We start from the raw sequence: 26,734 nt of genomic DNA, 5'->3' as shown, positions 1-26,734 counted from the left end.
TTGATTATCCAAACAACATCAGTTTCTCACTCTATTCTACGATAAACCCACAGGTTGTCTCCTTTGATGGATCCACCACCATCGAGGAGTTCCAGGCCACTTTGGCTCACGAACTGGGCACAAGGGATGCGACCAACGGGTTTTGTCTGTTCAGCGACGATCCTATCGAGAAGGATTTGGAGCACTACCTGGAACCGCTGGCCAAGCTGTGCGACGTGATCAGCAAGTGGGAGACGGCGCTGCGGGAAAAGGGATCAGGCAAGTTCGAGAACTCTCGGGTGATTCAACTTAGCTACAAGAACCGTCTGTACTGGAAGCATACCATCAAGTGCGAGACAGATAAGGAGCGTTTGCTCCTCTGCTATCAGACCAATTCCCAGATTGTCCAGGGCAGATTCCCTCTATCCAGAGAGCTAGCTTTGGAGCTGGCCTCGCTAATGTCTCAGATCGACATGGGCGATTATTCGCTCGAGAAGTCGAGGGATGTGGGTGTGGGCCTTAAGGGTCTGGACAAGTTTTACCCGTACCGCTATAGGGACGCCCTAGGTGCCGAGCAGCTGAAAGATGTGCAAGAGCTGCTGGTCTCCAAGTGGATGCTCCTTAAGGGCCGCTCGACCTTGGATTGTGTGCGCATTTATCTCACGTGCTGCCGGAAGTGGCCATATTTCGGAGCTTGCTTGTTTCAGGCGAAGCCCAGACAGAGTCCAGAATCCAACACCGCCTCGGGAGCTACCCCGGTAGCTTGGTTGGCTGTCGCAGAAGATGCTCTCAATGTCCTCGAGCTGTCCACAATGGCTCCGGTGGCCAGGTATCCGTATAGCTCCGTTATGACCTTTGGCGGCTGCCAGGACGACTTTATGCTAGTGGTTTCCCACGATGACGGCGGAGGCGGTGAGCAAAAGCTTCTCTTCGCAATGAGCAAGCCGAAAATATTGGAAATCACACTGCTGATAGCAGACTACATGAATGCGCTGGGACACACGGTGCCCGGGACTCCGCAGATGAACTCCCTGACGAGGAATGGGTCGCATCGCTCGCTAAGAACCTCCCAGCGGCCAAACTTGGGTGGTGGCTCAGCGGTGGCCACCGGGTTCTCTACAAATGCCACCACAACGGCCCACAATACGCTCAATTCGCATGCGACACACACGCTTAACTCCAACCATTCGCACACGCTGAGCAGCTCCCATCACGCCGGCGGGGGAAGTCAACCGGGCACTCTGAGCTCGGGTCATCATCAGCACCACCATATCCAGCAGCACCACCAGCCTGATATCCTGAAGAGCACACCGGATCACCAGAGGATTAAATAGAGAAGAGTGGGATTGGAGGATCTCAAGAAGAACGATGGTTCCCTGCACGTTGAGGATTACGGAAAAGATAATCAAAAAGAGGAAATTAGAGAGTAGCGAAGAAGGATTAAAGTAGAGCTAAAGGATCACACATTGTACATAAAGGTGGAAAATCACAGCTAAACAGACATATACAACTAACAGATACATATGCACCGGCCTAGTGGCTACAAATATGAAACTAAAGATAGAATGATAGAAAGATATAAAGATAGACGGATGGATAGCGATAGCGGTAAAAATACGACTTAGCCTAATAGGCCTGGGATGGACCTTCTTCTCCTTGCGCACCACTCACTAAAGTTATTTTCTAAGCTAACGACGGTACCCGTACTCTAAACCTACTTTGTAAACCGCAGCAGCAGGCATATATATATAAATATATACTATATATTATTTTTTTTTGATAGTCATAAGCCCAGCGTACCCGAAAGTGCATGAGGGTATGCGTAGAAACGAAAACAGAACAAGAATCTCAAAGTTCAGATTGTTCCTGACTTATTTATTTATTTTTGATTTTTCATAGTTCAAACCAACATACAAGTAAAGGCAATGCAAAACACACCTATAAAAATGATATGTTTGAGTGTTATTGCTCTTCGATGCTTTTTAATGAATCTCAATTTGTAATTGTCCCTCCACGCGCAAAACTGCCTTCTGAATTTGTATAGATGTCGGAGCCAAGAACGAGAAAAATATAGTTATACAAAACGAAGCCAAAAAAAACAAAACAAGCGAACTATAGTAGCATTAGCAGAATCCAATTGAGAAAAGCAAATATTTTTTAAAGAATTTTGAGCCTAGTGCGGGCTATCAACCAAGCATACCCATCTATTGTATATCTAAATAGTTCCAGTTACGCCCCGACCCGCCCCGCCACGCCCGACTCGTATGGTTTTCGCATAAACTAAAACTTCGATTTTATAGACCGCGTAATTTATTTTCGATCCCACTCACCACCAGAGCTTCAGCAGAACCACAGCCTAGTACACGGAAGCCAGAGGAGGTTGCAAAATTCGGTAGATGATTGCTCTTCTCCCCAGTTAATTAATTATTGCAGACCATTTCACACATCCCCCCCCACAAAGCATATGCATTCATATGTAGTTATGTAGAGAGCGTATATATGTATTCGGATTCGATATTTCACAAAACTATACACACCAAATTACGATATAGCAGTGTATATGGCAACAGCGCATTTTTTTCCTAATTGTAAAGATTTGATATTACAAATTTATATGCGCTGAGACGCAACGAAAACGGACATTTAGCGGGACGATATGAGACCGAATGGGATCGGGATCGGATCAGATCGAGAAATTCATTGAGAAGAATCGTAATTCGAAGGCTTGCAAGTGGATATAAACTATAAAGGCGAATGTATCACATCACACTCAGTGAATCGAAAAATATATAAAGGGAAATTATCGATTAAAACTAAACCAAAAATCAGATGCAGTTTCTATCTTTCGGGCTTGGGTAGTGCATCGAACACAGTTTTGCCTTCTCTTTATTAAACAATATAAATTTATTTATTTGCCTTAATTTTACACATATAAATTGCCTAAAACTGTTATTGTTTATTTCCCTTTCTCTTCTTTTCTTTTCTTTCGGTTCGCTTGTTATCTTTTCTTTTTCTTTTGTTTTTTGCGGTGTTTTTGCAGCTTGTATCAAGCACTCCGCCGGATTCGGATTCGCTATGCAGCGATCCATCTACAATCTAGACATTTATACACACACACACGGATCGACGCTCATAATTTACAGATTTGGGTCGTAGTCAACCGACTTGGCTCAAAGGTCGTCTAAACTAAACCCGATTCGTAATCAAATATTTAGAAAACCTGCGCAACGGAAGCGCGAGGCGAAATGAAATGGGAGTTAATAATTAATGGAATCCCAGACCGTAAATAACGCAAAGGTAAGTTAATATTAGAAGTAAAACAATCCTCGGGAGCGATGCGTATGCTGGTAGGGGGTTTCGCTATTCACTTTTCGCTTGCCTATGATTCATAGATATGAATGAATATGGTGTGGTTGGTGGCGTGGAGTACAGGTGCACGCGTAATCTAAATGTCTTTTGGTCTTGCGTCCTTGACGCTTGACTCCAACAAAGAACGCGCCGCTCCGAGTGGCCATGGAACTGCTTGATATTACAGAACCCAGAAATACATGATGAACACTAGAAGTATCATGCCCAAGGCCATCGCCTTCACGTACATGGACTTTCGGTTGAGCAGCTTGGCGTCCTTCTTGTACTTCTGTGACATCATCGATAGGTTCTGGGTCTTGGTGTCGAGTTCTGGAAGGAAAAACGGGGTGAACGTCAGTTGAATCCCACAATCACGCGTAGATAGTCGCGTAGATAGTAGTAGTAGTAGTTACCCGCCAGCACTGTGCCACGTTGGAGCACGTCGTCAATGTTTTGCACCATGATGCGCTGCACATCCTGCAGCTGTGTGTTGATGTTGCTGATGTTGCGTCTGCGGTCCGTCAACTGTTTTTTCGCCTTCTGTATGTACACGTCAAACTCGATGAATGCGTATGGGCGAGTCACTGAGTTTACTCGCCGGCCGTAGTTAGCATGGAACTCCTGGGCCAGGTCCTCCAGGTAATTGAAGGCCAGTCGCTTTGAGTACATCTTGTCCACCATCACCAGGTAGCAGACGTCGTTCTCGATTAGGTAGCTGCAGGGAAAATGTGGAATATTTTAATTGGGGCGCCCATTGCATCTTCTGGCTTTCGCAAGCAGTGAGCGTTTAATTTAACTTCGTATCAAATTACATCTATACTCTTTGTTCCGAAACTAAATCAACTGTCACTGACTACCCGCGGAGCCGAGAAACCTTTGTACATGGTGTGATTTTAATGGTCTATGCCCTGGCAAAGGTGCCACGAATTGGGGCTACTCACTGGAATAGGTAGGGTCCGGTCTCGATACTGCATCGAGCCGGGGAGTGGGTACCCAGCTTGCGGAAGAGCATCTTAGCCTGGTTTTGGTAGTCCAGTATGCTGCGTCCGCTCTGAAAGTGAAAGCGACTTAGTTGCGGGAGCGGAACGGAATGCAACGTATTAGAAAGTGATGCACACGGGTACCTGCTCGTCATCCTGCATGGTCCCCACCAGAGGAAGGCCATCGATGACCCTGGCTATCATGGTCAGCAGCGCCATGGCTTCTGCTGTTCCTGGTTACGATTGCTCGCGGAACTACGGGGCTGCGTCTCAAGTCTTCTTGGCCACGGCTGCACTCTGCCGTCGCCTCCTTCCACTGGCTGCTACTTATTCCGATGTGGATCCGCTGCAGTCCAGTCACCAGTGTGTGAAGTTTGTGTCCGGTCGTCCTCTTCCACTTCTTGGATTTCACAACTCAGCCGATCGGTCGGTGCTTGCCGCAGTGCTCCTGCGATGCCCGGGACTTCCAAATGGACTCTGCCTCGAATCGGGAACGTTCGCTGCTACCATGAAAACTGTGTTGCAACGTCGCGGCGGGCGGGTGTCTGGGATTGGAGTGGATTGGAGGTTTCTGTGGATGTTTGTTGCAATGTAACCACGTCACCGGTATGTCCGTGTAAATATACCGAATGGTGCGAGGCATACCGAATACCGCAGAGTATCTCAGAGTACCGACCGCCAACGGTCACATTAACGGAAGTCCATTATACCATTCGTTTCTTCGTTTCTTTAAATGCACGATATGGAAATACGCTTTCAACTCGTTTTCAAGCCAGCATGCCCCTGAAAATGGCGCTTTCGAGTTTCCGGGCTTTCCCGCAAAGCTATTTTCCCAGGTCTACAGCTTTGACAGCTTGCGCTCTGCTGTAATGTGGAGTTTGCTTTTTGTATGCGTGTGTTGTACACAGGATGCGGATTAAGGATCCCCAGAAGTTCAATAGAAGTACAATACTTCGATTCACCCATGAACCTGGCGCCCAGATGCATTGTTCTATAGCTGTTTTGAGTCCCAATCCGACCAATTGGTCTTTGGTATTTTTATTTTTTATATTGGCAATCGAGTTGCGAATATATTATTTCAAATATTTAAATATAAATAAATATTTATTTAAATTATTAACCAACATAAATCGAAATCCCTGGCACGTCGCGCCGCTTTCGCAGACTCAAATCCGCTGGCGCAGATGCCGGAAGTGGGTTGGACCCCCCAAAAGTCGATGACCAAGCCCAACCGGTTCGCCCGCGAAGACCATCCTCTGCATGGACATCCACATCCATCCCCAGAAGGAAAAGTGGTTCGCCCGCGAAACCGGACTTGGACTTGAGGCAGGGACCCAACTATATGGACTACCTGTGGTACTTGGCGATGGAGCTGCGTGCGAATGTGCGTTTCAAGCGACCACCGGAAAAATCTTTGCACTGGGAAAATAATTCATATCGAATGCGACTTATTCATCTATGTATATTATGAATTGAAGCCCTGCAAGCGAATGCGAATAACCATTCCCATTTCTGCTCATACCGAAGAATGCTAAGATATACACAAGTTTGTGATCAAAGCGGGAAAGCTTATGACATTATTTAAAATGCTTGTACTGTGATCTTAAATCGAATGCATTTCAATTAACTCTGAGCCCATCGAGGACTGCGGTCAACCTATTTTCTCATCGTGTGATCGGATCACCCGCAGCGGAATGCGTGCGCTTCCGTTTTGCTCGGCTTGGCCTCCTTCCTCGTTCCGTTGAAAGCAGGTATGTATATATAAGCCACTGCTCCACCTAGAGGCTCCACAATACAAAGTCAGTCATGGCCGGGTCAGTTCGTGCGACGCTCCTGGGTCTCCTCATGCAGATCCTGTGCAATGGGCTGGCTGGTCAGCAGCTGCTCCTCACACGTCCCCAAAGGAGCCTGTTCGAGACTCCGCTGGGTCACGTAGAGCAAGTGGAACAAGTGCCCTCTTTAGGCTGGAATAGTGTTGGTAGTGGACTCGGAGTGGGCGAGTGGCCCTACAGCCCCGTTGGTCTCGGCCACATGAGCAAGGATGAGCTGCTGACCCTGCTGGAGGCCTGGAAGGAGGTCGAGGAGGAATCGGCCACAACAACGACTGCGTCGCCAGCGGATGCCAGCACACGTAGACCTCCTCCGCCTCCACTGCCACCACCACCACCTCCTCCGCCACGACCCACACCCATACCAGTCTCCGTTGCAATCCCGTCACCGGCTGTTCCGCCCTCCGGCACTCCCATTACAGTGCGGCTCCCAGCCTTTGTGCCTGTGCGTCTGGCTGCCGTGTTTACTCCGCTTGCCGGTGGACAAGCTGATAGTGCTGTTCCGTCTGCCAACGGAGTCGGAGGGGCTGGAGGAGATGATTTGTCCACCGATGACGTGACAGATGATGACGGCGTCTCTACCCGGCTCTTTCGCTTTTTGCCCATGCCAGGAGCTCGAACGAGACCGCAATCCAATTCACAGCCCAGGCAGCAATTTGTGGTGAGGAACACCCTGGACAGCGTGGATGCGGGCACTGCCCCTGTCAGGCAGCAGATTAAACCGGAAGTCCAGCCCAAGGCGACTGCTCCGCCTTCCATTCCCAAGTTCCCTGGCCACCCAACTCCCTTCTTCCGTCCCAGGTAAGCAGAAACGAAAGCGCTAGAGGTGGTCATCTGGGCAGCCGGCTCATTTCCCTCCATTTTTGCTCTAGATTTGGTGTGCCACCGAGTCTGGCCAACGCTCGATTCGAGCTGGTGCCCTCTTCCCAAATCATCGGCGACTGGCGGGTGTGAGCCTGTGCATCACTTGACTGACCAAAACGGAGTACCTTCCGGCGAACCAACCAGGATCGAGCTTTTGAAGGAGGCTGTCTTGCTAGGCTGTTTCCACTGTTGCTTATGTATTTTATTTTTTATTGAATAATAATTTTTTTTTTTTTTTTTGTGTCCAAATAGAATATGCAATCAGTCATAGATTAGCGACATACTAACTGCTTTCGAATTGAAGTAGGCACTTTTTCTGCTCCAATGGCCATGTGAAGCCATATATGTACATCTATTTGTATGTCCTCTGAAATCGCTCAGCTTTTAAAACAAAGAGCAGTCTGAAGAGTACATATAAAGATAGCGATCAGCCCGAGTATTTAGCCATAACAATTTATAGTATTTTTCGAATCCTAAGATTGGAATATTCAGTTCAATCGAATATGTATGCAGTTTCCCCTCACACAGTTTTATAAGTTGGCCTGAAGTTTTTGTACAAAAAAATATAAATTTTATATTTAGAAATGAAATGCTCTGCATCTTTTAATGCCCTCTGCGACGTGGGAACGCCGCGTCCGAACTTGCAGCGGTTAATTCCCTATGTCGAGCCGCAACAGGACGACGAGGAGGATATGGTAGTGTGGTGCCGGTCAAATCTGGATTTGGCCTGCTCGCTCAGCGAGATGCGCATACGCTGTCCAGAGCACTTCGATGTCGCAACCGTCGTGGGGGTAAATTCGCATACCGGAAAACTAATCACCCACTTTAATCACCGGAAACTGGGGGATGTGGACCTGGCGCCTCACGCGTTGCTTAGCCGGCGAGACAAGTTCATGGACATTTGCCAGAAACAAGTAATGACGAGTCAGGGCTGCTTGGCGTCAGAGGGAACACCAATCCCCGCCGACCTGGAGGTCACTTGGCAGAGTCATAGCATCATTGACTGCCTTGCTCTCCGCAAGGTGCGTGCAGAGATGAATTTAGCTGATCAGAAGGCGGCCAAGAATCTTGTGGATCGCGTTGAGGTGCACCACAAGACTTTGCAGACGGAGGAGGCGGAGCGAAGGAAATTGATTATTGACAAGGCAAATTCTGCGAGGAACTTGACTATTGACAAGGCAAACTCTGCGAGGATCTTGGCTATTGACAAGGCAACCTCCGCTAGGAAATTGACTATTGACAACTCAACCTCCGCGGGGACATTGACTATAGACAAGGCAACCAACGCGAGGAAATTGACTATTGACAAGGGAACCTCCGCGAGGAAATTGACTATTGACAAGGCAACCTCCGCGAGGAAATTGACTATTGACAAGGCAACCTCCGCGAGGAAAATGACTATTGACAAGGCAAAATCCACGAGGAACTTGACCATTGACAATGCAACCTCCGCGAGGAAATTGACTATTGAGAAGGCAACCTCCGCGAGGAAAATGACTATTGACAAGGCAAAATCCACGAGGAACTTGACCATTGACAATGCAACCTCCGCGAGGAAATTGACTATTGAGAAGGCAACCTCCGCGAGACGTTTCTCTAGACCAAAAAGATATGTCAGCGGGTATATTTCCAAAAGAAAATCGATCGGAAAAACGGAGTCTTTGTCGCGCGGTGCATACATCCCCGATCCTGAGCTCAACCGCGCGATAGCCAAGTACGGTGTGTCTGCTAGTCAACCGTTCAAAAGACAGCATTGCCTTGTGCTGGAGAAGCATCCCGACAGAACCCAGATCCCGAACTCCAGAACCAACACCAGTGGCTGTAAGTCCGACGGCTCTTCAACACCCATTTGGAGAAGTGCTAGAACTGGTGCGGATCAGAATACGCAGGCAGAGAGTTCTGACTCTTTCAATTCCTCCAATTCCTTCGAGAGCTCCAGTCTGGCCAGCGATTCTCAAGAAAACCACGAGCTGTCCACGGCGGCAGGTCTGACGGCGGCCTTTATGCGGCGACACATGCTATTCCACCTCCTGGCCAGGAGGTTCAGAAGACGGTATCTACGTTAGCCACGTCGTAGCTCGGGTCGTATGTGCTGCGACAGCAAGTTCTCTAAATTGTATAGTGTATATGTATGTATGTTAGTAGCTGAATCGCGAAGAATTCCCGCGAATTTCCATAAAGTTCAAAGCAGTATTTAAATTTGCGGCTATCGATTACAACTAGCTATATCGCCGATGTGCAATGCTCTTGAACGCTAACCAACACTGTCAGTTTACCGCACACATGCAAATAGCATTGTGCATTGCAAATAAATTATATGTGTACACATATTTTTGTCAATTATTTCGTTCTAATTCATTTTAGGGTCCCCCAATTTAGGTATGTATGCAACACGACATACTGCTTGCAGTCACTGCATAACTCGCCAAGCACTGTAGTAATACCACCCCACCACGTTTAAACTGGCCGAATGCGCGCGTCGGTGTGACCGCATGGCTTTGCTGGCGAAATACCGGCCGCCCAACTAAAAATCCATTAACTTGTATTAACGTGTCAGACTCTGACTATGCAATCGCAATTGCAAAATCTTTAAGTAGTGGCAATAAATTAGTTTTCCTTCTGCACAAGTCCATCCCTAGGGCCACATCGTCCGCGCAGCCCTAGAAGTGGATAGTTCGAACGCGGAGTGGATCACACGCACCTGCCCGCCGCAACTAGTCAAGTTTCCCGCGTTTTCCATGGCGATTAAGTTGTGAAATAGTTATTTTGTTAATGTGTTTTAACCAACAACCGTGGCCGTGGTGTGGTCCTGGCTAATCGCAGCATCCCAGCGCTGTTTGTTCTGTCCCCTCGCCTGCTCTTTTGTTGTGTTCCTCAGAAAAGGGTGTATCGCGAACACACACACACGCGACAAACACTCGCACACAAACACACACGCCCAAATCATTTCGGCGGGAAACTTCATTATTTCTGTAATTAAGTGTAAGCTCTCGCAGTTACATGTCCGCGAGGAGCGCGGCGGCAAGCGCAGCATACACCGGCAGCCACTAGGCGCCAGGCCACTAGACGTAAACAGCGGCGCCAGGCCCGCAACGCCCCGGTTAGCCGGCTAGCTCCAATTCAGGCGCCTCCGTCTCCGATTTCCGACTCCAGGCTGTCGCCAGAAGCAGCGGCCGCCGCTGCAAGCATACGCAATCAGCCGGGACAGAGACATCATTCGCAGACATGAGCGAGCCTGACCCGCAGGAACTGGGAGCTGAGGTGGTCAGCGGATTGGTGGCGACCAGCGACGACCGCCTGGAGATGATCAACGCCGAGTACACGAACCTATGCCGGGATCTAAACATGGATCGGCAGACAGAGCTGCAGGGCTACGAGACGTACTTAGAGGTGTCCCAGAGGTGCTCCATGGAGGTGAGCTTCGAAGTGGCAGCAGTAGCCTCCAACCTAACGTCCTTTCTTTCATTCTTTCTGTGCATTGCCTGCCTAAAAGGGCACAGCCAGCCACTGGATGTGCTGCGCCATTTACACGGCCTGCCGAAGAACCAGCACACCCACGGTGACTGGCCAGAATGCAGTGGTCAAGGGTAATTGTGTGTCCTTAAACAATTTGCTGCGCTGCTGCAAGATGAGGTGGGTTGCCGTTTATGCCTGCAGTTTCACACCTAACCATTTCCACAATCCCCACCCACAGCATCTACGAGTTCAAGACCAAAATTAAGCAGTGGTGCGACATGGCCAACCTGCCTCAGGAGTTTGTCAACGAGATTGAGGATCTGGACCGCAAGTTCAGCATTACATTCATGCTGCACAAGCGTTTCCGCATTATTATGGACATGATCTTCTCGTGCCCGCCCAACGAGAAGAAGCACTCCAAGTACATGTGCGTATATCATCATGTCAGCCTGACCCCGTGTATATAAAAAGCTTCCCTCTTTGGAACAGTTCTCTGCATGGCAACCACGCCCACGGAAAGTGCTCGTACATCAAGCTGGACGACATCTGCTGGCGCCTGTTTCTCTGCGCCAAGAACCAGAAGCCGAGCAACACCGTGGACCTGGTGACATCCTACAATCTGATGATTTGCTGCATAGACCTGATATACAACAATGTGCTGGCCGAGAAGCGCACCGATCTCATCAACCCCAAATTCGAGGGCCTGCCGAGCAACTGGACGGAGCTGGACTTTCGTCACAATCCGCACTGCATTTTGTCCAACTTCTGTGACATGACCGAGGAGGCTAAAGCCATGAAGGCCACCACTTTCCGCCAGATCATGTCGAGCTTCTTTCAGGCTTCGGTAGGAGTGCCGTTTCGGATTTCCATTAAAACAATTAATTTGTTCTATTTTCATTTCGACCAGACCATCTACGGCAACAAGGACACTATGTTAGGCCTATTGGCTAACGAAAACTTCGAGCGCAACCTAAAGTCCCTCAACATCAGCTACGAGCAGTACGTCCTCAGCGTCGGCGAATTCGACGAACGCATTCTGAGTGCCTACGATGCGGGGGAACACACTGCCCTCAACGACCAGTCCCTGCGTCCGCCGGTTACTCCGCTTACCCGCAAGCAAGATCTGCCTGCGCAGCCCGCGATGGCTGGCGATAAATTTGAGCCCGTCCGCAACGCCACTAACAACGTGAAGCAGCTGAGCGCCTTCGGACGGATCACAGAACCCACGGACTTTGTCAAGTGAGTTGCCGGCTGGCCTTGTATTTGGGTTGGGTGTCGAGTGTTCCTAACTATCATTCAAAACCTGTGAGAGAGAAAAGGCTTATCTCTATGTCCAAATGGCTGAAAGTCGTTGGCGTCGTGTAAACAAAACTCATGTTTATTTGATTGCTTTATAAATCGTAGGAAATATCGAATATCGAATTTCGTTAGCCGAAGCACACATCCATAGAAATTTCTGTTGATGTAAGAAGAATCGATTAGATTAAATCCGGGATTGATTTCTATAGCTCATGTTTTGATATCGCCCTGTCTTTATCCAGGCAAGCTGGCGAAGAGGTAATAGCCAAGCTGCTTAGCATCATCGAGGAGATCGAGCAGAAATTCCTCGCCAAGTACCCGTCAACGGAGGCGAAGAGTCGCTTCCAACTAGCGAAGTCCTTCTTCTTCTACCTGCTCGACCAGATCCTGCAGGCGGAAATTCGGAACAAGCCCGACATCGATCTCAAGCGACTGCTGGTGCAGAAGGTCTCCCTGGTCATCTTTAACATCACGCTGATGGCCTGCTGCGTGGAGCTGGTGCTGGAGGCCTACAAAACGGAGCTCAAGTTCCCGTGGGTGCTCGACTGTTTCAGTATTAGCGCGTTCGAGTTCCAAAAGATCATCGAGATCGTGGTGCGGCACGGCTCGCACGAAGGCTGTTTGAACCGGTCGCTGATAAAGCACCTTAACTCCATCGAGGAGACGTGTCTGGAGCGGCTGGCCTGGGCGAGGAACTCGACCGTCTGGGAAATGATCGCCTCCGCCCAACTGCCGTTGCCCACGTGGCTCATGGTTAACCTCGACCGCGCCGCCGGCCCCTTGCAGATATTCCTGCGCAAGGTGTACCTGCTTGGCTGGTTGCGCATCCAGAAGCTGTGCTCGGAGCTGTCACTGTGCGAGAAGACGCCCGAGAGCATCTGGCACATCTTTGAGCACTCGATCACCCACGAGACGGAATTGATGAAGGACCGCCACCTCGATCAAAATATTATGTGTGCAATATATATCTACATAAGAGTGAGTAGCACATCCACATTCTATCTCTGTCCGATTCGCTGGCATACATTTTGAAATGCACATAATCAGATGCATTCGTCCGTGTGCAGCTGAAGACCCACTTATAACATCCATGCAACTCCTTACAACCCGCAGGTAAAGCGAATGGAGGACCCCAAGTTCAGTGACATTATGCGGGCATATCGCAACCAGCCGCAGGCGGTGAACAGCGTCTACCGCGAGGTGTTCATCGACATCAACGAGGACGGGGAGCCAAAGGTGAAGGACATCATTCACTTTTACAACCACACTTACGTGCCGCTGATGCGGCAGTTCGTCATCGACTACCTAAACGTAACTCCGGACGTGAGTGGCCGGGCTTCGGATCTACAGCTCTCCCCGCATCCGAAGGAACGGGCCGCCCAGCCCAAGAAGGTAACCCAGAGCCACTCGCTGTTCGTGTCGCAGATGTCCAAGAACGAGATACAGCAGTCGCCCAACCAGATGGTCTACAGTTTTTGCCGCAGCCCCGCCAAGGTAAATATTTCGGAGTTGCGTCCACCTCCTCAGCTATAACATCGATTAATCCGCTTGCTATACCCGCAGGACCTTCAGGCTATGAACGAAAAGGTACGCGGCGGCAAGCGCATGCTGAGCTTTGGCGACGAGCCCGGACTAGGTACAATGGCAGAGACGAAGCGCTCGAAAATCAGCCAGGTCAAGGCCGTCATGGACGACCCTGAACTGCAGTCAGCCGAGCAGCAGACTGCTGTTACCACGGAAGGTTGCGTAGGGGGCGAAGGAGGAGAACACGAGACATAGACACGGGGCTTATGGGGGCAGACTAGACTTAAGGCAAGAACTAAAAATTCGGCGCAGAAGGCCACACACTGGCCCCTCCGGCGCACGTTCGACTATTTTATGATTGTTTTTTTTTAAATATTAAAACTTAAATTGACATTTTAACTTAATTTCAACAAACTATTTTAGCACATCTTTTAATTTTGCTCAACGCCAGCCAACCATATAATTCATATGCTAACCCAATACTTTGAAATAGTTGTACTAAATACTTGATCACCACACACACACACATCCATCGGTCGCGACTCCCCGCGATTTAAAAATCACTAACAAAAAAACAAATCAAATTAATGCAATCCACATTATATATAAAAGCTTATATACAAATATACTTTTTACAAATTGATGTTAATTGTATTTATTTAAACATTTTCGTAGTCGATCTACGTCGTCGTACAAAGGATGGGATGTTTAAAATCGTAATTTCTCTGGTCGAAATTGCCACCTTTACAAGTTTCAGGCACCAGGCGAACAGAAACAGTAACAGGTGCTAGCTGGCCGCTCAAATTAACTAAAACAGCTGATCCTTTTCAAGATGGCTGCGCCTTACGCTTTTCCAGTCAGCCCATTCGACCAATAGGAAGCCAAAGATGGGGAGAAACCGTTAGTTACTTTATGATGTCTGCCCTATGTGGCAATTTTTGTTTGCCTGGTGTTCAGCCACTGAGAATTCACAAATTTTTGACAAAATTTACGACGGGGCAACATTTTTCGCAGACAACTGTCGGGTCCCAGACACTAGGCCAACAGAATCCCTAGCAAGCTGCAGCTGGCAGCCCTTTCGATCTTTCCAGTTACCAATTGACCAATAGGAAAGCAGCACAACCGTTAATTCGGAACAGAGCGCACACCAGTGATGAGCAGCCGAGTTGTTCTTGATGTTCGTGTCACGAATGAGCAAGATAGGCACGAAAGTCCCTTGTTACATGGGTGGATGCCGAAATTAAGAGGCACGCGGGCATCACTATGAAAGCGCTTATTAGACTGATCAGCTGACTGTTTTGCACGTGGTCATATTTCTGCTCGCCGGGTTTCTAAGATCGAGAAATGATGCAATAATGTTGTTGCGCTAGAGGAGTTAACATTTAAAATTAATTTATTTTTGTTTTGTTAGGTAGATTAAAGCAGGAGGCTTCTATGGGTCCAGGCGGAGTGTGCTAGTGATGAACGCCAAGGCGCAGCGCTGCAGATTGTTGACATCCCCTTGGAGACGCTGCTGCAGCAGAGGACTGCAGGTGAAGAGCGGATCCGACTGCTCAGGAACAATGCGGAATGCGACGCGCCGCCACGTGGCCTGCACCTCCTCTAGGCGATCCTCCTCTAGGGACTCTCGCATCATCGGCAGATCCGAGCTCCTGGCCAGCAACAGTAGGTGGGCAATGGCTAGGCACAACTGTTGCTGAAGTGCATCCCGGTGGTTGTACTCTTCAAAGCTTTCCAATACATTAGAGCGCACCAGAGCGTCCAGGAGCGAACGCCATAGCAGAGGAAAGTGGGCACTGAAGTCCTCACGCTGCTTGACCTGCAGCAGAACTCCGGCTGCATTGGTGCGTACCTTGAAGTTAGCGTGCTGCACCACCAACTGACACAGGGTGGGAAATAAGATACCAGCCAGGCGGTTGTTGGCAAAGAAAGCCCTGTGCTTCACTAGGTTTCCGATGACATAGCATGCATTCCACTTCACCTTAGCGTTGCCTGGCAATGTTACACAGTCTAGCAGCTTAGACATGGCCACTTGCATCAGTTCACCGTTTCCTAAGGGCTGGACCTGCAAGATCTGCAAGAGATTTCCCAGGGCACGCACCGCGTTGGCCCTGACCTTGTCGTTATCGGCACAGCTCTTGGTGGCTGCCTGGATGAGGCGTTCTAAAAGTTCGGCGGAAATTCGTTCGGTCTGGTTGGGAATACCGGCCACCAGTGCGTCACTGATGTTCCCCAGGGCCCATGCGGCCTTGATTCTAGCCAAGAGCTGGGAATCACCTAAGATACGCAATGTCAGCTCCGCTGCATTCTCCACAAATCCAAGATCCGTCCTTAGCGAGGGATGCAGCACGTAGACGGCCATAGCCCGCAAAGCGGCTACCCTGACCAGTGTTTCCTCATGATCGTCGCTGGCGCAACCGCTTAGGAAGGCCAACAGGGCGGTCCTCTGGCCATCCGGTAGTCTCTCAAAGCTAATAGCACCCATGTTGGACAGGGCGTCGCAGAGCGCGCACTTCAAGGAGAACCCGGCGGAATCGTAGGCTTCATAGGTGGCCGGCAGCAGGGTAAGCCAAAACGACATCTGCAGCTCCCGTTCTGCCGGTTCCGGTAACAGTCTGCCCAACTGGTAGCCAACTGAATCCAAGCAGCGTGCGGCGTACAGCTTTACATCTGTAGCGGGATCAGTCAGCCCAGCGGATATCACCCTTGACAAACGCACCTGATGTCCTCGCAGCAGGCCTATGTGTGTGGCCATGGCCTGAAGCACCTGGAAACACTCCAAGCGCACGGCGGATGGAATTCTCATGCCCTCCAGACAGCGGAGGACCTGCCTTAGCAGCCATGAATTGCGCGGAATGGTTGGGGACACTGTGTGGACGGGATTCACCACATTGTTCTGCGATGGCTGCTGCTGCTCATCCCCCTCCTCGAGTTCCATCTCCGCATCCGAGTCGCACAACTCCTGGTATGTTTCCGCCGTACTCGCGTGTTCCATTTGAAGGTTTCTCTGACTTGGAGCCAGTCCTATGGAGCTGGCAATCTCCGGTGTAAGCTTGGATGTGCCCACCAGCATTTCCATGACCAGTAAGGCGGACACGGCGACCGGAGGGTCACTACTCTTTATCAGTTTTTTCACGTGGCCCACAAACTCGTAGACAAATCCCATTTCCAGCTGATGAAAGGGCGTGGCTTGCACCAAAACGGCTAAGCACTTGAGGCACTGGGTCAGCACAGGCGGTGTATACTCTCTCTCGAGGATAGCGATCAAGATGCGATAAGCGGTCAATACAGAGCTGGCCAGGCTGACGGCAAATGGCGTAAAGTTGCTGGGTCCGAGCGAGCATGCCTGGCTGAGGAATGCCTTTGAACCGTACAACAGCTGCGCTCCCACCTGCAGGGCCAGAGCTCGACAACGGAAATTTGTGTCTTTCAGACCAAGGAGCAGTAGGTGGGGAGTACCACCCGCGTCTCCGTCAGGGAACAGGACGTGCCAGTAGCCATAAAACGAGCGGCGCGGCAGTTGGTTGGTCAGGGTGCTGAGCAAATGTAATGCGGAGATCCTCACCTTGGCCTCTTGGTGCCGATGGTGCTTGTTTTCTGTCTGCTGCTGATCCGAATCAGAGGGCAGCCCGTTCTCGCCCGAGTCTCCAGTTAAGCAGCCGTAGTCCTGGTTACCCATCAGTACCAGACGCTCTCGCGGATTCGGCTCATGGTGTTCATTGACCGCCTGGTTGCGCTGTTTGGCAAGCGAACGCATCTTGCGCACTTTGTTCTTGCGACCACAAGGGCGGGACATCTGGGCCAGCAGCTGGTCTTCCTCTTCCTTCTCCTGCCCATAGGCAGCCGACTGTTGTGCGGGCGGCAACTTCCGGGGCTTTAGGTGGGTTTCTCCTTCAGCTCCATACTGCAGATAGCATTGGACTAGCCCCATCAGTTCGGGGACTCTTTGCGCGGCGTAGTCGGGCTGCCTGGTCACCAGCTTCTGAATCAGTTGCAGGCTCTGCGCCAGCAGCAGGGGCAACTGCTCCTTGGCGACCAGCCAGCGTCCCTCAAAGTGCATGTTGATGAGGGAGTTAACCAGTCCCTGGTTGTGCTCGGCCACCTCCGGCGATTCCTCCAGCTCGGCCAGCACACGATCTTGGCATTGCAGCAGCAACAGAGCGACGTCCATATCTTTGGCATGAGTTAATGCGCTCAATCGGGGCCAAAACCCAGCCAGGTTCTCCTTCGGGGTGGATTTAAGCACAGTCAACATCAAGTTGACAGTTTCGACGGACGGCTTCAACTCTGTTCCTGCCAATAGCTCCTCTATGAGTAGGTGCGACCTTACCAGAATTATTTTCTTGGCCAAGATTAGCTCGTTGAGCCACAGCTGCCAAAGACGCAACAAGTCGTGGTGGCCTCTCGCTCGTACACCCGCGATTAGTTGCTGCAGACGATATGCCGCCACGCCCACGGGCACGCCAACATTGTGGTCCACTTCTCGGACGAGCTGTAAGTGCGAGTCGCGATCCGCTTCTTCCTGATCCGTTCTAGACTCCGCCTCCAGAAGCTCACGGCGCAGATCCATTTCTACTCTATCGAATGTTTACTTCAAGCGATAACGATTACCCGAAATGTCACTGCGACAAGTGTGACCAGGCGGCACTAAGTGCATCGATAAAGGCGCCAATCACATGAATGTCCGTTACTTTTAAACTAAAAGGCTTCCTTGTATTCGATAAAAAGTGAGGAATCACAGGGTAAGTTCCTCGCAGAGAAGTAAAATGTTGTAGTAAAAGACAGCTCGCCCAACGCACACTACTCCTGAGCAGCTTACTACACAGATCCGACAGATTTGCGTTGGAGCCTTTGCCGGTATCCGGATATCTAACGACACATCTAGATGCGAAATACGGGACATCTGTGCTTTGGATCGTTTTTTCAGAGCAATGCAAGAATTGGGATTGTGTTTGATGCAATTTTTTGCGCAGCAGCAAATTTTCGAATGGCCGGACGGACTATCTCATCAGTATTTCTATCGCAATCGCTGACTTTGGTGGCGTGCCGCCATCGCGCCCTCTCTTTCCGACCCCACTACCCTTCCCGCTCTGGCTCTGGCACTGGCTCTGGAACAGCAGCAGATATGGCATGAAAAGCCAAGTAAACACTTTGTTGCTACTTGAGTTTTGACACAATTCGAGGACTGCAAGTGGTTCGGTTCCGCTCAATGCGATCGCAAAACTCCCTACGTCTGTTGCGTCAAAGGACCGAGCACTCAAGTCGTAACCATGTCTGTATATAAAAAACTTTTGCTTTTCAAACACTCTCTAGTCTGTACCGAGGGGGCGGTACCAAATGAGAGCCAACAACTTCAACACGGCTTAAGTTCCTCATGAACGGTGTACACATAGGGAAACAGGCCCAATTATCAAGTTATCAAGCCTTGTAGTGAATGCACAGGTAATCGCGACGTTTATCTATCGAGGTATGTCGAGTTTCGATCTTCAGATAGGATCGGCTGGGAATAGAATCAATGTTTACACAGATTGCTTCTATTGTTTCCACTACATCGTCGTGGCCAGCGAGTTATGCGAGCAGTGGAAGTGTGTGAAGGTTTTGTATTTGCCTGTTTTGTTTAGGGCTTTGCAAATAAAAGCCAGCAGATTGCAAACGCAGCGCCGTAGGTCATACTGTCTGCCATGATTCTTCCAGAAGCTACTTCGGACAAAGATTGCCTTATGTGTATGCTTGCCGACTTGATAATATCAATGCCTTTGATGATCTGATGTATCCGGTTTTTTAAAATATTAGTCAATACCAACCCAAATCGAGTGCAGATTTGATGGAGATCAAACTACAAGATTGCGATTTAGTCTCCGATCCTAAAGGTTCAATTCCCACAGCTAGCTCAAACGGAATACGTATGTATATATGTACATACTGGAATATCGATGAGAATTCCGACTTCCGACGGACGGCAGTCGATGTCCAATTTGATAGCCCGCCGACCCCAATTATTTGGACCGTCGCCGTACGCTCCTCGGAAACCAAATCCGCTATGCAGATAGCGTGTCTTCTGATGCTGCACATCATCATTGTCATGGCCACTTTGTAGCGGAGTGCCTTTAATTTTAGATCGATGACTCTGTAGTTCAATACGTCATTTGAGATTAGTTCCGAGACGTGGGCACATATACAGATCTGCATGTGTGTACACAATCGGAAGAGCAAGCGAATTCTGGGGTCAAGGGCGATGTCCAAGTAGTTCTAGCAGACACATGGTGAACTAAATAGACGGCGCCCAGACGCGATTAAAGGTGATATGTGAGCACATCAGTTCCATTGTTGTCAAGTTCAATCCTCTTTCGCACGTATAGTTTCGATCCCTGACTCACCCGATGGCTTGTGCTGATGGCTTCTAGAGCTCGGATTGCATATACCTGAATCTAGATTTGGCCTATATGCGCCTCAAGACCCATGGCCACTTGGCCATGACGCAATGTCTATATGTACCGCTGATGAGCAAATCAGAACAAAGACATTGCTTTTCACGTTTGTTTTCAAGAATGTGCCATCTAATGATAAATCACATTCGGCTAATGGCGAATGGTCAAGCATTTTCGACAGAATCCGCTTTCTGGATTTCCACAGATTTAGTGGGAACTTCGCCTATGATTCCCGGAATTCGAAATGTTCGTTAGTCTGCGTATGATAGTACGTCCAGTTAAAAATATTAGGCCTAGCATACTTTTTGGATTGCTGGCGCTACAAATATTGCCGCACCTGGTAATTAATTGCAATTACAATCGATTAGCACTCCCCGACTAGATTAATATTCAACCACGTGCTGAGCACTGTAATCTGTGTAGTTAGTATTCCACGGATGCCCCATGCCAGGTGCACCGATTATCAACCGTCCCCTACAATTGTGGACCCAGAAACTCTCTCAAAGTCAGGTTTGGAGTTAAGCATTTTACCCATATCTTCGAGTTTGGTGAAGTACGAGTACCCAGGGCCCCGAGATCTGTTTTATCTAAATCTGATTTGTCGTTTTGTGGTATGTGCAATACGGCTTGGTGCTTGGTGTTGGCTTGGTGCCCAGATGTAGGTGTGCGTCCGCTACATATATTGTTTGCGAAGGCATTCGAGGTATGTCGACCACGTCGCTCGCCTAGGCGATGATACCGATCTGTACAGCATTTCAGAATTGAGAGTCCGAGAGGTTTTCGGATCGGAATGGGATCTAGTCGAGCGACAAATCCAGGGGCTGTGTGGCCAAAGGGATTGACAAAATACAAGGGGGCGCCTAGGACTGTAATTCAAGCCGGCACACAGTCATTGAAAGCCGGTGGAATAACCCTTGGAATACAGTTGTAGCCTCACTTTAACTTAAACCAGGTTCTGGAGCTCTATATTGGGTGTTCTTTATTTTACTTCTTACTCCATGGGAGTGAGCCTGAAGCCTCCCACCCCCACTGGAATTGCATCTATGGAGCACTTGGTCTGGTCTATACTATGTAGTCGTCAATAGAGATATGGTGTGGCGACAAATATCGGTGCGGTCGAAGCCGACTGCGCCGCGGACAGCACCTGTTGCTGATAAGGGCTTAATATATATAAGTGCGCTGGCGGGGCGGCAGTTTCCCAGTCGAAGAAACCGCCGAAGCAGGTGACCCTCCTCCTGAAATCCAGAGATCGTGGTATAATTTCGCAGCCAGAAAGGACAGCTGGATAGATGAAGCTGGACGACAAGCAGAAGCGACTGGGCCACGAGCCTCCCAAGTACCTCAACGAGGACTTCTTCAAGGCGGCGCTTGAGGACGGACTTCGAGACATGCGGGTGGACATCAAGAAGATCATCTTTTCCGAGTCGAGCGGTGGCGGCGGTGAGAACTACTGCAGCAAAATCTATAGGGCCAAGGCACTTTACCGCAGCAGCAAGAGGCAGCTGGACGAGGAGCTGGCCCTGATTGTCAAGAGTATTGCCATCACGCCGGCCACCCAGTTCCTCGAGGAGCTGGCCGTGTATCTGCGCGAGAAGATATTCTACTTCGACGTCCTCGGCAAACTGGAAGTCTTGATCGGCGACGGGTCCAAGTTTGGAGCCAAGTGCCTGTACACAACCCGCGAGCCCATCCAGACGATCGTCTTCGACGACCTCACCCAGTACGGCTACAAGCTAGCCAGCAGGCAGAGCGGGCTTAACGAGGAGCACTGCGTGGTCATCCTCAAGAAGCTGGGCAAGTTCCACGCCAGCTCAATGGTGCTGGCCGAGAAGGTGAGTGCTAAGTTGAGAGCTTGAATTGCTTACTTGTATCAATCATATCAAATTGAACAACCTATTGAGAAGAGAAATTTGGAGTAGAACAATTTCGATAAAATCCTTTAGCAACATGAAGATCAAGAGATTATTTCAAGTCCCAGTAATACGAATGAATGGTTTTTCGTTTCCCTCGCATTGATATGTTAATCATCCGCAATTCATGCGATTTTATTTTAATAATGGAATTATTAATGGGCATTACCTAACAAAAAAAAAAAAAAAAAAAAAATGCTCCCTATCAATGGGATTTTTGCTGATCAAGTGATTACGTCAAATACAGTCAAATAAATGATTAATTATACGTTTACAGTGAACCTTTGAAATATATGTATAACATGGTTAATAACTATACTCATTATGTACTTTTCAGTTTATAAAAACACATTTAACAATCAAACATTTTCACTCTCTCTTTGCCATCTTAAAGCAAATATCAAATCAAAATCAGAAATGGGTAAAGTTGGCAGGAATTTCTTAGTTTTTTGATTTCATGTTTATTTTATTGGCTTGGACTCTCTTGCAGGAACCAAGTGTTCGCGAGCACTTCACCACCGGTATGCTGGACGAAAACTACATCAGAACCAACGAGCGATTCATCAACTTCATGACCCTCCAGTGCCGGACTTTGGCCAACGTCGTCTCCAAGTGGCCCGGCTACGAGCTGCTGGCAGAGAAGCTGCACCGCCACTGCGACAACATCAAGGAGAACCTCGTGACCACCGGGCGGCCGCTGCCCGGAGAGATCACTGTGCTTAATCATGGCGACCTGTGGGTAAACAACTTCATGTATAAATACGACGACGAGCAGCCCACGAAGCCCATCGATGCCATATTCGTGAGTGTCTAGACTCCATCATTTGTAATTCTGGACACTAACTGTGGGCTCTATGCAATTCCAGGTGGATTTCCAAAACAGCTTCTTCGGCAGCCCAGGCTGCGACATAAACTTCTTCCTAAACAGCAGCGTCCAGCTGGACGTGTTGATCCACCGGCGCGAGTTCCTTATCCAGACGTACTACGCTTCCCTAAGGGACAGCCTGGAGCGGATGCACTCGGCGTTTGTGCCCAGCTACGCGGATATTCAACAGGAGATCCGGGCCAGAGAACTGTACGGCTTCTTCTCGTCCTACGCCTTTCTGCCGATGGTGACCATGAAGAAGGAGGACTCGTACGACATCAGCATAGAGGCGCTGTCGGACCAGGACTTCGCCAAGAAGAAGGTCCAGCTGATGTTCTCCTCCAATCCCCGCACCACGGACACCTTGCGCTACGCCCTGCGTCGCTTCGATGACCTGGGAATATTCGATTGATGGGTAGCGCAGGACCGTGGGACACGGATCCCCAGATCCTTTAATACTTAGGCTTATCGAGAATTTTGCTACTTTTACCAATGGTTTTTTTTTTGTTTTTGTTTGTAAACAGTACGTAGAGTTAAGCGTATTCTATAAATTAATCATTATACCTACTCATAAATAATAAATAGTTGCCTATTTGGGGTTTTCATTTTCACAAAGATGCATATGAGTTATGTTCTGGAGCTTTAAAGGATTATTAAAACACTTATTGAACCACAAAATGCTTAAGGTTATATTAACTAGAACTCCCAGGTAGAAAGCCACTTGAGATTGTACATTGTAGAGTTCGGCTCGTTGGCTAGAGGACCACTCATTCCGTAAGCAAGTGGCGAGAAGGCGGCAAAACTATACACCAGGATCGAGAGAACCAGTCCGAGGATAACGTGGTGAATCCATTTGGGCAGAACCCTCAAAATGTAGTTGTACATAACGCCTGTGTGAAATTATTTAAAAACAGTTTAAAATGACAAACGGTAAAGGAATTATTAGGCACTATTAATTTGCTTTTAAACAAAGATGAAGTTTGACACAGCTTCTATCTGCTTACCCGTCAGCAAGGAGTTGAAGATCAAGGCCGGAAAATAGTGGTGGAAGTAGAGCACCCGTCCCATCGCCCAGAAGGGCAAATAGTGGAGCATCCAGCCCAGAAAAAGCCAGGCGGCCGCCCTTAAGGACTGCGCCGGGTTGGGTGCCTCCGGGGACCCACTGGGAACTGCCTTTGGGACTATCTCCTTCGCCGGAGTACAACAACTGCAGATGTCCGTGGTGGAGTGCTCACTCTCCTCGTCCTGGGCCACTGTTTCCGAATCGGGAACTTGGGCTTGATTTTGGGCCGCCGATCGGGCGAAGCCAGCTCTTCTTTGCTGAACAACTGCGTTGCACAGGAAAACCGTGACGAAAAGGGCCAGGAAAACCAGATTACTCCACCAAATCAACGGGTTTCCCAGCAAGTAGATGCGGTAACTGCTGCCGGAGAAGAACTGGCCCTAGATAGGAAAGGAAAGTGTTACTTCTTCTGACCGAATATTGTTTGTTTCTGCTATGCTCACCCTGTAGTTGATTGGCCACTGCCAGGGTCTGCTGGTGACCTCGCCTTCTTTGGGCTTGAGTCCTGCGTTTCCCTGCAGCATTACGGCGTGGGATTCGAGGAAGCGGGCAAAGAAGCCGGGCGCATACACGCTAAAGCTTACACTGGGCACTGTACGGAAATAAATTGACAGTAATTGAATATTAGCCGAAGTATTTTAGTAGTATTTACTTACTCAACTTGTGCTCGTTGTCCTCGACGTTCCACTGCGAGTTCTTGTCGCGCACGTTGGGATTGCATGACACCTCCTGCTGTTCGAACCCCCATTTCGGTAGCTGCTTCCCACTGGAGGTCAGGGCGCAGTTCTGCAGCAGGTGGATGAACTTGAGACGGGAAGTGACCGTGTGTACCGTTTCGTTGACCTTGCCGCCCACAATCAACACGCGCCAGACGTCGTTGGCATCGCCTAGTCCCAACTGAAGTTCGTCGAAGTATACCACATGAGCTTTCCCAGCCAATTAAAATGTAAAATATGTTGGTGCTCACCTCGCCATAGCCTGTGACCTGCAAATGCTTCTTGGTCATGGGTGCAGGTTCGTTGTGGGAATGCAGATTTCTCCTGGTCGCCATGTGAGTCAGGCGGACGAGGTCCCCGTGCCGGAGGATCTGTACCTTGCCCTTTGGTGGACCCGGCTTGTTGTGCGGCCTGATTAGCCACTTGTTGTTCTCGTCCTTGTGGGTGTAAGTGGTAACCTGCTGCTGCCTAGCGCCAGATCCCTTGGGATACAGGTGATGATGCGAGTGCAGGTAGCCTCCGCCCGTCTTGTGGTTCTTGATTGTCACTAGCGATCCGTAGGCGACATCTCTGGGCATGCTGGCATTATATAGGGAGTTGCCGATCAGCCTGGACTGAAAGGCCGAACTATAGAACCCATCTCCGTTGCCGCTGCGGTTAAGGACACTCAGGTGAATGTAGAAGAACAGGATGTAGAGGAGAACGGGCCAGACAATCAGGGTGATGGCCCGGCAGGCCAACTGCTTAACAGTCTCCAAAATGGGCTGCCCCAAATCGCCGAGGATGAGCCACAGTTCAGTGGCTGTATGCAGACCGACCAGCAGCACCACAAACAGACCCACGAACTTAACGCTAATCGTGCAGGACAACATGGTGCCGGTGAGGAAGAGCCAGAGCCACCAGCGTAGACCGTACGATCCTCCGGAGGCCGTGGACTTCGATACCTTGACCATGCCCCAGACGGAGGCCATCATGAAGAATAACAGAATGGGGTCCAGCAGGATGTACTGGTTCAGGGTCAAGAGCCCCACATCTGAACGTAGAAAATAGCAGGCAAATAAGAGGGTTAACTTAGCACACGTCTTTACACTAACCGAAAATAAGATAGGCAGCCGCAAGCAAGGCAGCTTCATGGGAACGGGTCAAATCGTAGACAGTATCGAATCCCATGGGCATGATCAGAGCTCCCAGTGTGGTGCAGAACTGTGGGTGAGATCAATTAACAGGACGCAGTTCACAGGTATTGTAATCACGTACATATCGCATGCCCTGGTACCGCGTCTCGTTGTACTTGTCACCTGGCTTCTCAAACGGAAACGTTCCATTGTAGCCCGTCAAGTAGCCAGAGAGGCCAATGAGCATCTATTTATTTGGAAACATTTTAAATTGGTCAGCCTAATTTGCTTGAGTATTGTATTATCAGTATCCCACCTTTCCTAGCGGTGGATGGACATCGAAAAAAAAGGTTCTGTTAATGTACCAACTGCCCATCTTGCCAAAGTGCGTCTCATCCCAACTGGAAAAAAGATAAGTAACTATTAGTCCGGCGAGTCACTTTCAAAAGTGGTTCAGTTACCATATGTGATCCGGCTCGGTGACCTTATAGAAGCGGGTGGCGAAGGTCACCAGGAAGACGGTAGCCAGGAGAAGCCACCAGTTCCTGTTTTTGGGGTTTTTGGAGGAATTTGAGGAATTTCACTAAAATTCTCTTTTGTTTTGATCTCGCTGCGCTTACCAATTGGCCTCTTTGCTAGATGTGGGTGCTGTTCTAGGTGCGTTTTGGGCCACATCTTTGACAGATCCTCGTCTGGGGCACTTGGGGGTTTTAACAACACTTGCTGCCATTATATAGTTTTGGCCGTTTAAATTGAAACACTTCTTAGAGTGGTGCACACGTCAACAACAACCAACCGATCATGCTTTCTCTTTGGTCGACCGACTCGATCTTTCTTCGTTCTTCTTTCTTGGCCAAAACCGGTCTGCAGGTCTGCAACTTGGCTTTGGCTGTGCTTTGACCAAACAAATCGGGCTTACAATATCGGGGAGCTGCTTTCGCCCTCGCTATCGATAAATCTGGGCCAAGACGGGTCTTTAACCAGTTTGTTACCAGACTTTCTGTAACATCTACAGCGAATCTGGTGGATACAGGAGGTACTAAGCAGTAGCAATGCTCTTAAAAGTATGCAATATTTTCAAAAGTGAAATAGTAAAAATATCTTTACAGATATCTACATCGCAAAAATGCTGTAAAATATATATATTTTCTGGGATTTTATGGAAAATGCATTCAGATATTACCTACATATTTGTTTTCGTGGCCAGGATAACAACACTGGCTATGCTTACTATGGCTATGCTCTTGAACGTCTGGCTTAAAGGCCTATTAGATGTTTAGGCGACTTCATCCAGGAATGGGACCCTCGTATAATAATATTTTTTTTGCCCAGAAAGACGAGAATGAAAATGACGATAC

At 49.1% G+C, this 26,734-nt stretch overlaps 8 protein-coding genes and 1 long non-coding RNA gene across 21 annotated transcripts in view; 6 read left to right on the top strand and 3 right to left on the bottom strand.

Moving 5' to 3' along the window:
* CG43867 (uncharacterized protein) overlaps positions 1-2,794 on the top strand; it is a 119,759-nt gene extending 116,965 nt beyond the window's left edge. For all 10 annotated transcript variants that reach the window (NM_001272180.1, NM_001272178.2, NM_001272175.1 and 7 more), the window contains one exon: positions 54-2,794. In NM_001272180.1, coding sequence (NP_001259109.1) covers positions 54-1,313 — 1,260 coding nt within the window. In that variant the 3' untranslated portion in view covers positions 1,314-2,794. The remainder of the gene's footprint in view (positions 1-53) is intronic.
* A 16-nt stretch (positions 2,795-2,810) lies between these two features.
* Positions 2,811-4,935, bottom strand: Sec22 (Secretory 22). Of its 2 annotated transcripts, none has more exons than NM_001272174.1 (4): positions 4,446-4,935; positions 4,269-4,378; positions 3,741-4,042; positions 2,811-3,657 (listed from the first exon to the last, which is right to left on the bottom strand). In NM_001272174.1, exons 1-4 carry the CDS (start codon positions 4,524-4,526, stop codon positions 3,509-3,511), a joined length of 642 nt encoding a protein of 213 aa, NP_001259103.1. In that variant the 5' UTR covers positions 4,527-4,935; the 3' UTR covers positions 2,811-3,508. The 2 variants fall into 2 exon arrangements, with proteins under 2 accessions (NP_001259103.1, NP_569863.1); NM_130507.3 differs by having other exon boundaries at positions 4,452-4,935.
* Positions 4,936-6,089: 1,154 nt separating this feature from the next.
* On the top strand, positions 6,090-7,587 carry CG13358 (uncharacterized protein). Its single transcript, NM_130506.3, has 2 exons — positions 6,090-6,937; positions 7,009-7,587. The coding sequence occupies exons 1-2, from the start codon at positions 6,114-6,116 to the stop codon at positions 7,088-7,090; spliced, it is 906 nt and encodes a 301-aa protein (NP_569862.3). The 5' UTR covers positions 6,090-6,113; the 3' UTR covers positions 7,091-7,587.
* Positions 7,541-9,342, top strand: CG13359 (uncharacterized protein). The gene has a single exon (NM_130505.3). It carries the CDS (start codon positions 7,585-7,587, stop codon positions 9,064-9,066), a length of 1,482 nt encoding a protein of 493 aa, NP_569861.1. The 5' UTR covers positions 7,541-7,584; the 3' UTR covers positions 9,067-9,342.
* Positions 9,343-9,531: 189 nt separating this feature from the next.
* On the top strand, positions 9,532-13,921 carry Rbf (Retinoblastoma-family protein). Its single transcript, NM_080297.3, has 8 exons — positions 9,532-10,414; positions 10,494-10,633; positions 10,695-10,883; positions 10,946-11,300; positions 11,364-11,695; positions 11,998-12,733; positions 12,869-13,249; positions 13,319-13,921. The coding sequence occupies exons 1-8, from the start codon at positions 10,226-10,228 to the stop codon at positions 13,532-13,534; spliced, it is 2,538 nt and encodes an 845-aa protein (NP_525036.2). The 5' UTR covers positions 9,532-10,225; the 3' UTR covers positions 13,535-13,921.
* Positions 13,922-13,949: 28 nt separating this feature from the next.
* Positions 13,950-17,864, bottom strand: CG16989 (uncharacterized protein). 2 transcript variants are annotated; one of them, NM_001297832.1, is made up of 1 exon: positions 13,950-17,864. In NM_001297832.1, the coding sequence occupies exon 1, from the start codon at positions 17,847-17,849 to the stop codon at positions 14,712-14,714; it is 3,138 nt and encodes a 1,045-aa protein (NP_001284761.2). In that variant the 5' UTR covers positions 17,850-17,864; the 3' UTR covers positions 13,950-14,711. The 2 variants fall into 2 exon arrangements, with proteins under 2 accessions (NP_001284761.2, NP_569860.3); NM_130504.3 differs by having other exon boundaries at positions 14,657-17,864.
* A 2,580-nt stretch (positions 17,865-20,444) lies between these two features.
* On the top strand, positions 20,445-20,727 carry lncRNA:CR44469 (long non-coding RNA:CR44469). Its single transcript, NR_123766.1, has one exon. It is a non-coding gene; the product is annotated as a long non-coding RNA:CR44469 (long non-coding RNA).
* A 194-nt stretch (positions 20,728-20,921) lies between these two features.
* On the top strand, positions 20,922-23,156 carry CG13360 (uncharacterized protein). The gene is made up of 3 exons (NM_130503.3): positions 20,922-21,539; positions 22,108-22,419; positions 22,484-23,156. The coding sequence occupies exons 1-3, from the start codon at positions 20,997-20,999 to the stop codon at positions 22,892-22,894; spliced, it is 1,266 nt and encodes a 421-aa protein (NP_569859.1). The 5' UTR covers positions 20,922-20,996; the 3' UTR covers positions 22,895-23,156.
* tw (twisted) lies at positions 22,796-26,265 on the bottom strand. 2 transcript variants are annotated; one of them, NM_001272173.1, is made up of 10 exons: positions 25,997-26,265; positions 25,838-25,921; positions 25,693-25,777; positions 25,519-25,623; positions 25,356-25,464; positions 24,513-25,294; positions 24,202-24,442; positions 23,989-24,137; positions 23,487-23,925; positions 22,796-23,372 (listed from the first exon to the last, which is right to left on the bottom strand). In NM_001272173.1, the coding sequence occupies exons 1-10, from the start codon at positions 26,104-26,106 to the stop codon at positions 23,179-23,181; spliced, it is 2,298 nt and encodes a 765-aa protein (NP_001259102.1). In that variant the 5' UTR covers positions 26,107-26,265; the 3' UTR covers positions 22,796-23,178. The 2 variants fall into 2 exon arrangements, with proteins under 2 accessions (NP_001259102.1, NP_569858.1); NM_130502.3 differs by having other exon boundaries at positions 22,965-23,372.
* Positions 26,266-26,734: the final 469 nt, after the last annotated feature.

This window comes from Drosophila melanogaster, chromosome X, assembly GCF_000001215.4.
Source record: "Drosophila melanogaster chromosome X".
In the NCBI taxonomy this organism is placed as follows: domain Eukaryota; kingdom Metazoa; phylum Arthropoda; class Insecta; order Diptera; family Drosophilidae; genus Drosophila; species Drosophila melanogaster.
The sequence above is the reverse complement of the archived record's forward strand: the minus strand, read 5'-3'. Positions and strand labels throughout refer to the sequence as shown.

Bases quoted from the DNA above. Each gene is read 5' to 3' on its own strand.
- CG13360 (NM_130503.3), top strand. From the start codon at position 20,997: ATGAAGCTGGACGACAAGCAGAAGCGACTGGGCCACGAGCCTCCCAAG. The intron at 21,540-22,107 runs GTGAGTGCTAAG...ACTCTCTTGCAG, and splicing joins CAATGGTGCTGGCCGAGAAG to GAACCAAGTGTTCGCGAGCA. The intron at 22,420-22,483 runs GTGAGTGTCTAG...ATGCAATTCCAG, and splicing joins AGCCCATCGATGCCATATTC to GTGGATTTCCAAAACAGCTT.
- Rbf (NM_080297.3), top strand. From the start codon at position 10,226: ATGAGCGAGCCTGACCCGCAGGAACTGGGAGCTGAGGTGGTCAGCGGA. The intron at 10,415-10,493 runs GTGAGCTTCGAA...CCTGCCTAAAAG, and splicing joins CCCAGAGGTGCTCCATGGAG to GGCACAGCCAGCCACTGGAT. The intron at 10,884-10,945 runs GTGCGTATATCA...TCTTTGGAACAG, and splicing joins AAGAAGCACTCCAAGTACAT to TTCTCTGCATGGCAACCACG.
- CG16989 (NM_001297832.1), bottom strand. From the start codon at position 17,849: ATGGATCTGCGCCGTGAGCTTCTGGAGGCGGAGTCTAGAACGGATCAG.
- Sec22 (NM_001272174.1), bottom strand. From the start codon at position 4,526: ATGGCGCTGCTGACCATGATAGCCAGGGTCATCGATGGCCTTCCTCTG. The intron at 4,379-4,445 runs GTGTGCATCACT...TTTCACTTTCAG, and splicing joins AGGATGACGAGCAGGTACCC to AGCGGACGCAGCATACTGGA. The intron at 4,043-4,268 runs GTGAGTAGCCCC...TTTTCCCTGCAG, and splicing joins ACCGGACCCTACCTATTCCA to CTACCTAATCGAGAACGACG.
- tw (NM_001272173.1), bottom strand. From the start codon at position 26,106: ATGGCAGCAAGTGTTGTTAAAACCCCCAAGTGCCCCAGACGAGGATCT. The intron at 25,922-25,996 runs GTAAGCGCAGCG...CCCCAAAAACAG, and splicing joins TCTAGCAAAGAGGCCAATTG to GAACTGGTGGCTTCTCCTGG. The intron at 25,778-25,837 runs GTAACTGAACCA...TCTTTTTTCCAG, and splicing joins ACCGAGCCGGATCACATATG to TTGGGATGAGACGCACTTTG.
- CG13358 (NM_130506.3), top strand. From the start codon at position 6,114: ATGGCCGGGTCAGTTCGTGCGACGCTCCTGGGTCTCCTCATGCAGATC. The intron at 6,938-7,008 runs GTAAGCAGAAAC...TTTTTGCTCTAG, and splicing joins ACTCCCTTCTTCCGTCCCAG to ATTTGGTGTGCCACCGAGTC.
- CG13359 (NM_130505.3), top strand. From the start codon at position 7,585: ATGAAATGCTCTGCATCTTTTAATGCCCTCTGCGACGTGGGAACGCCG.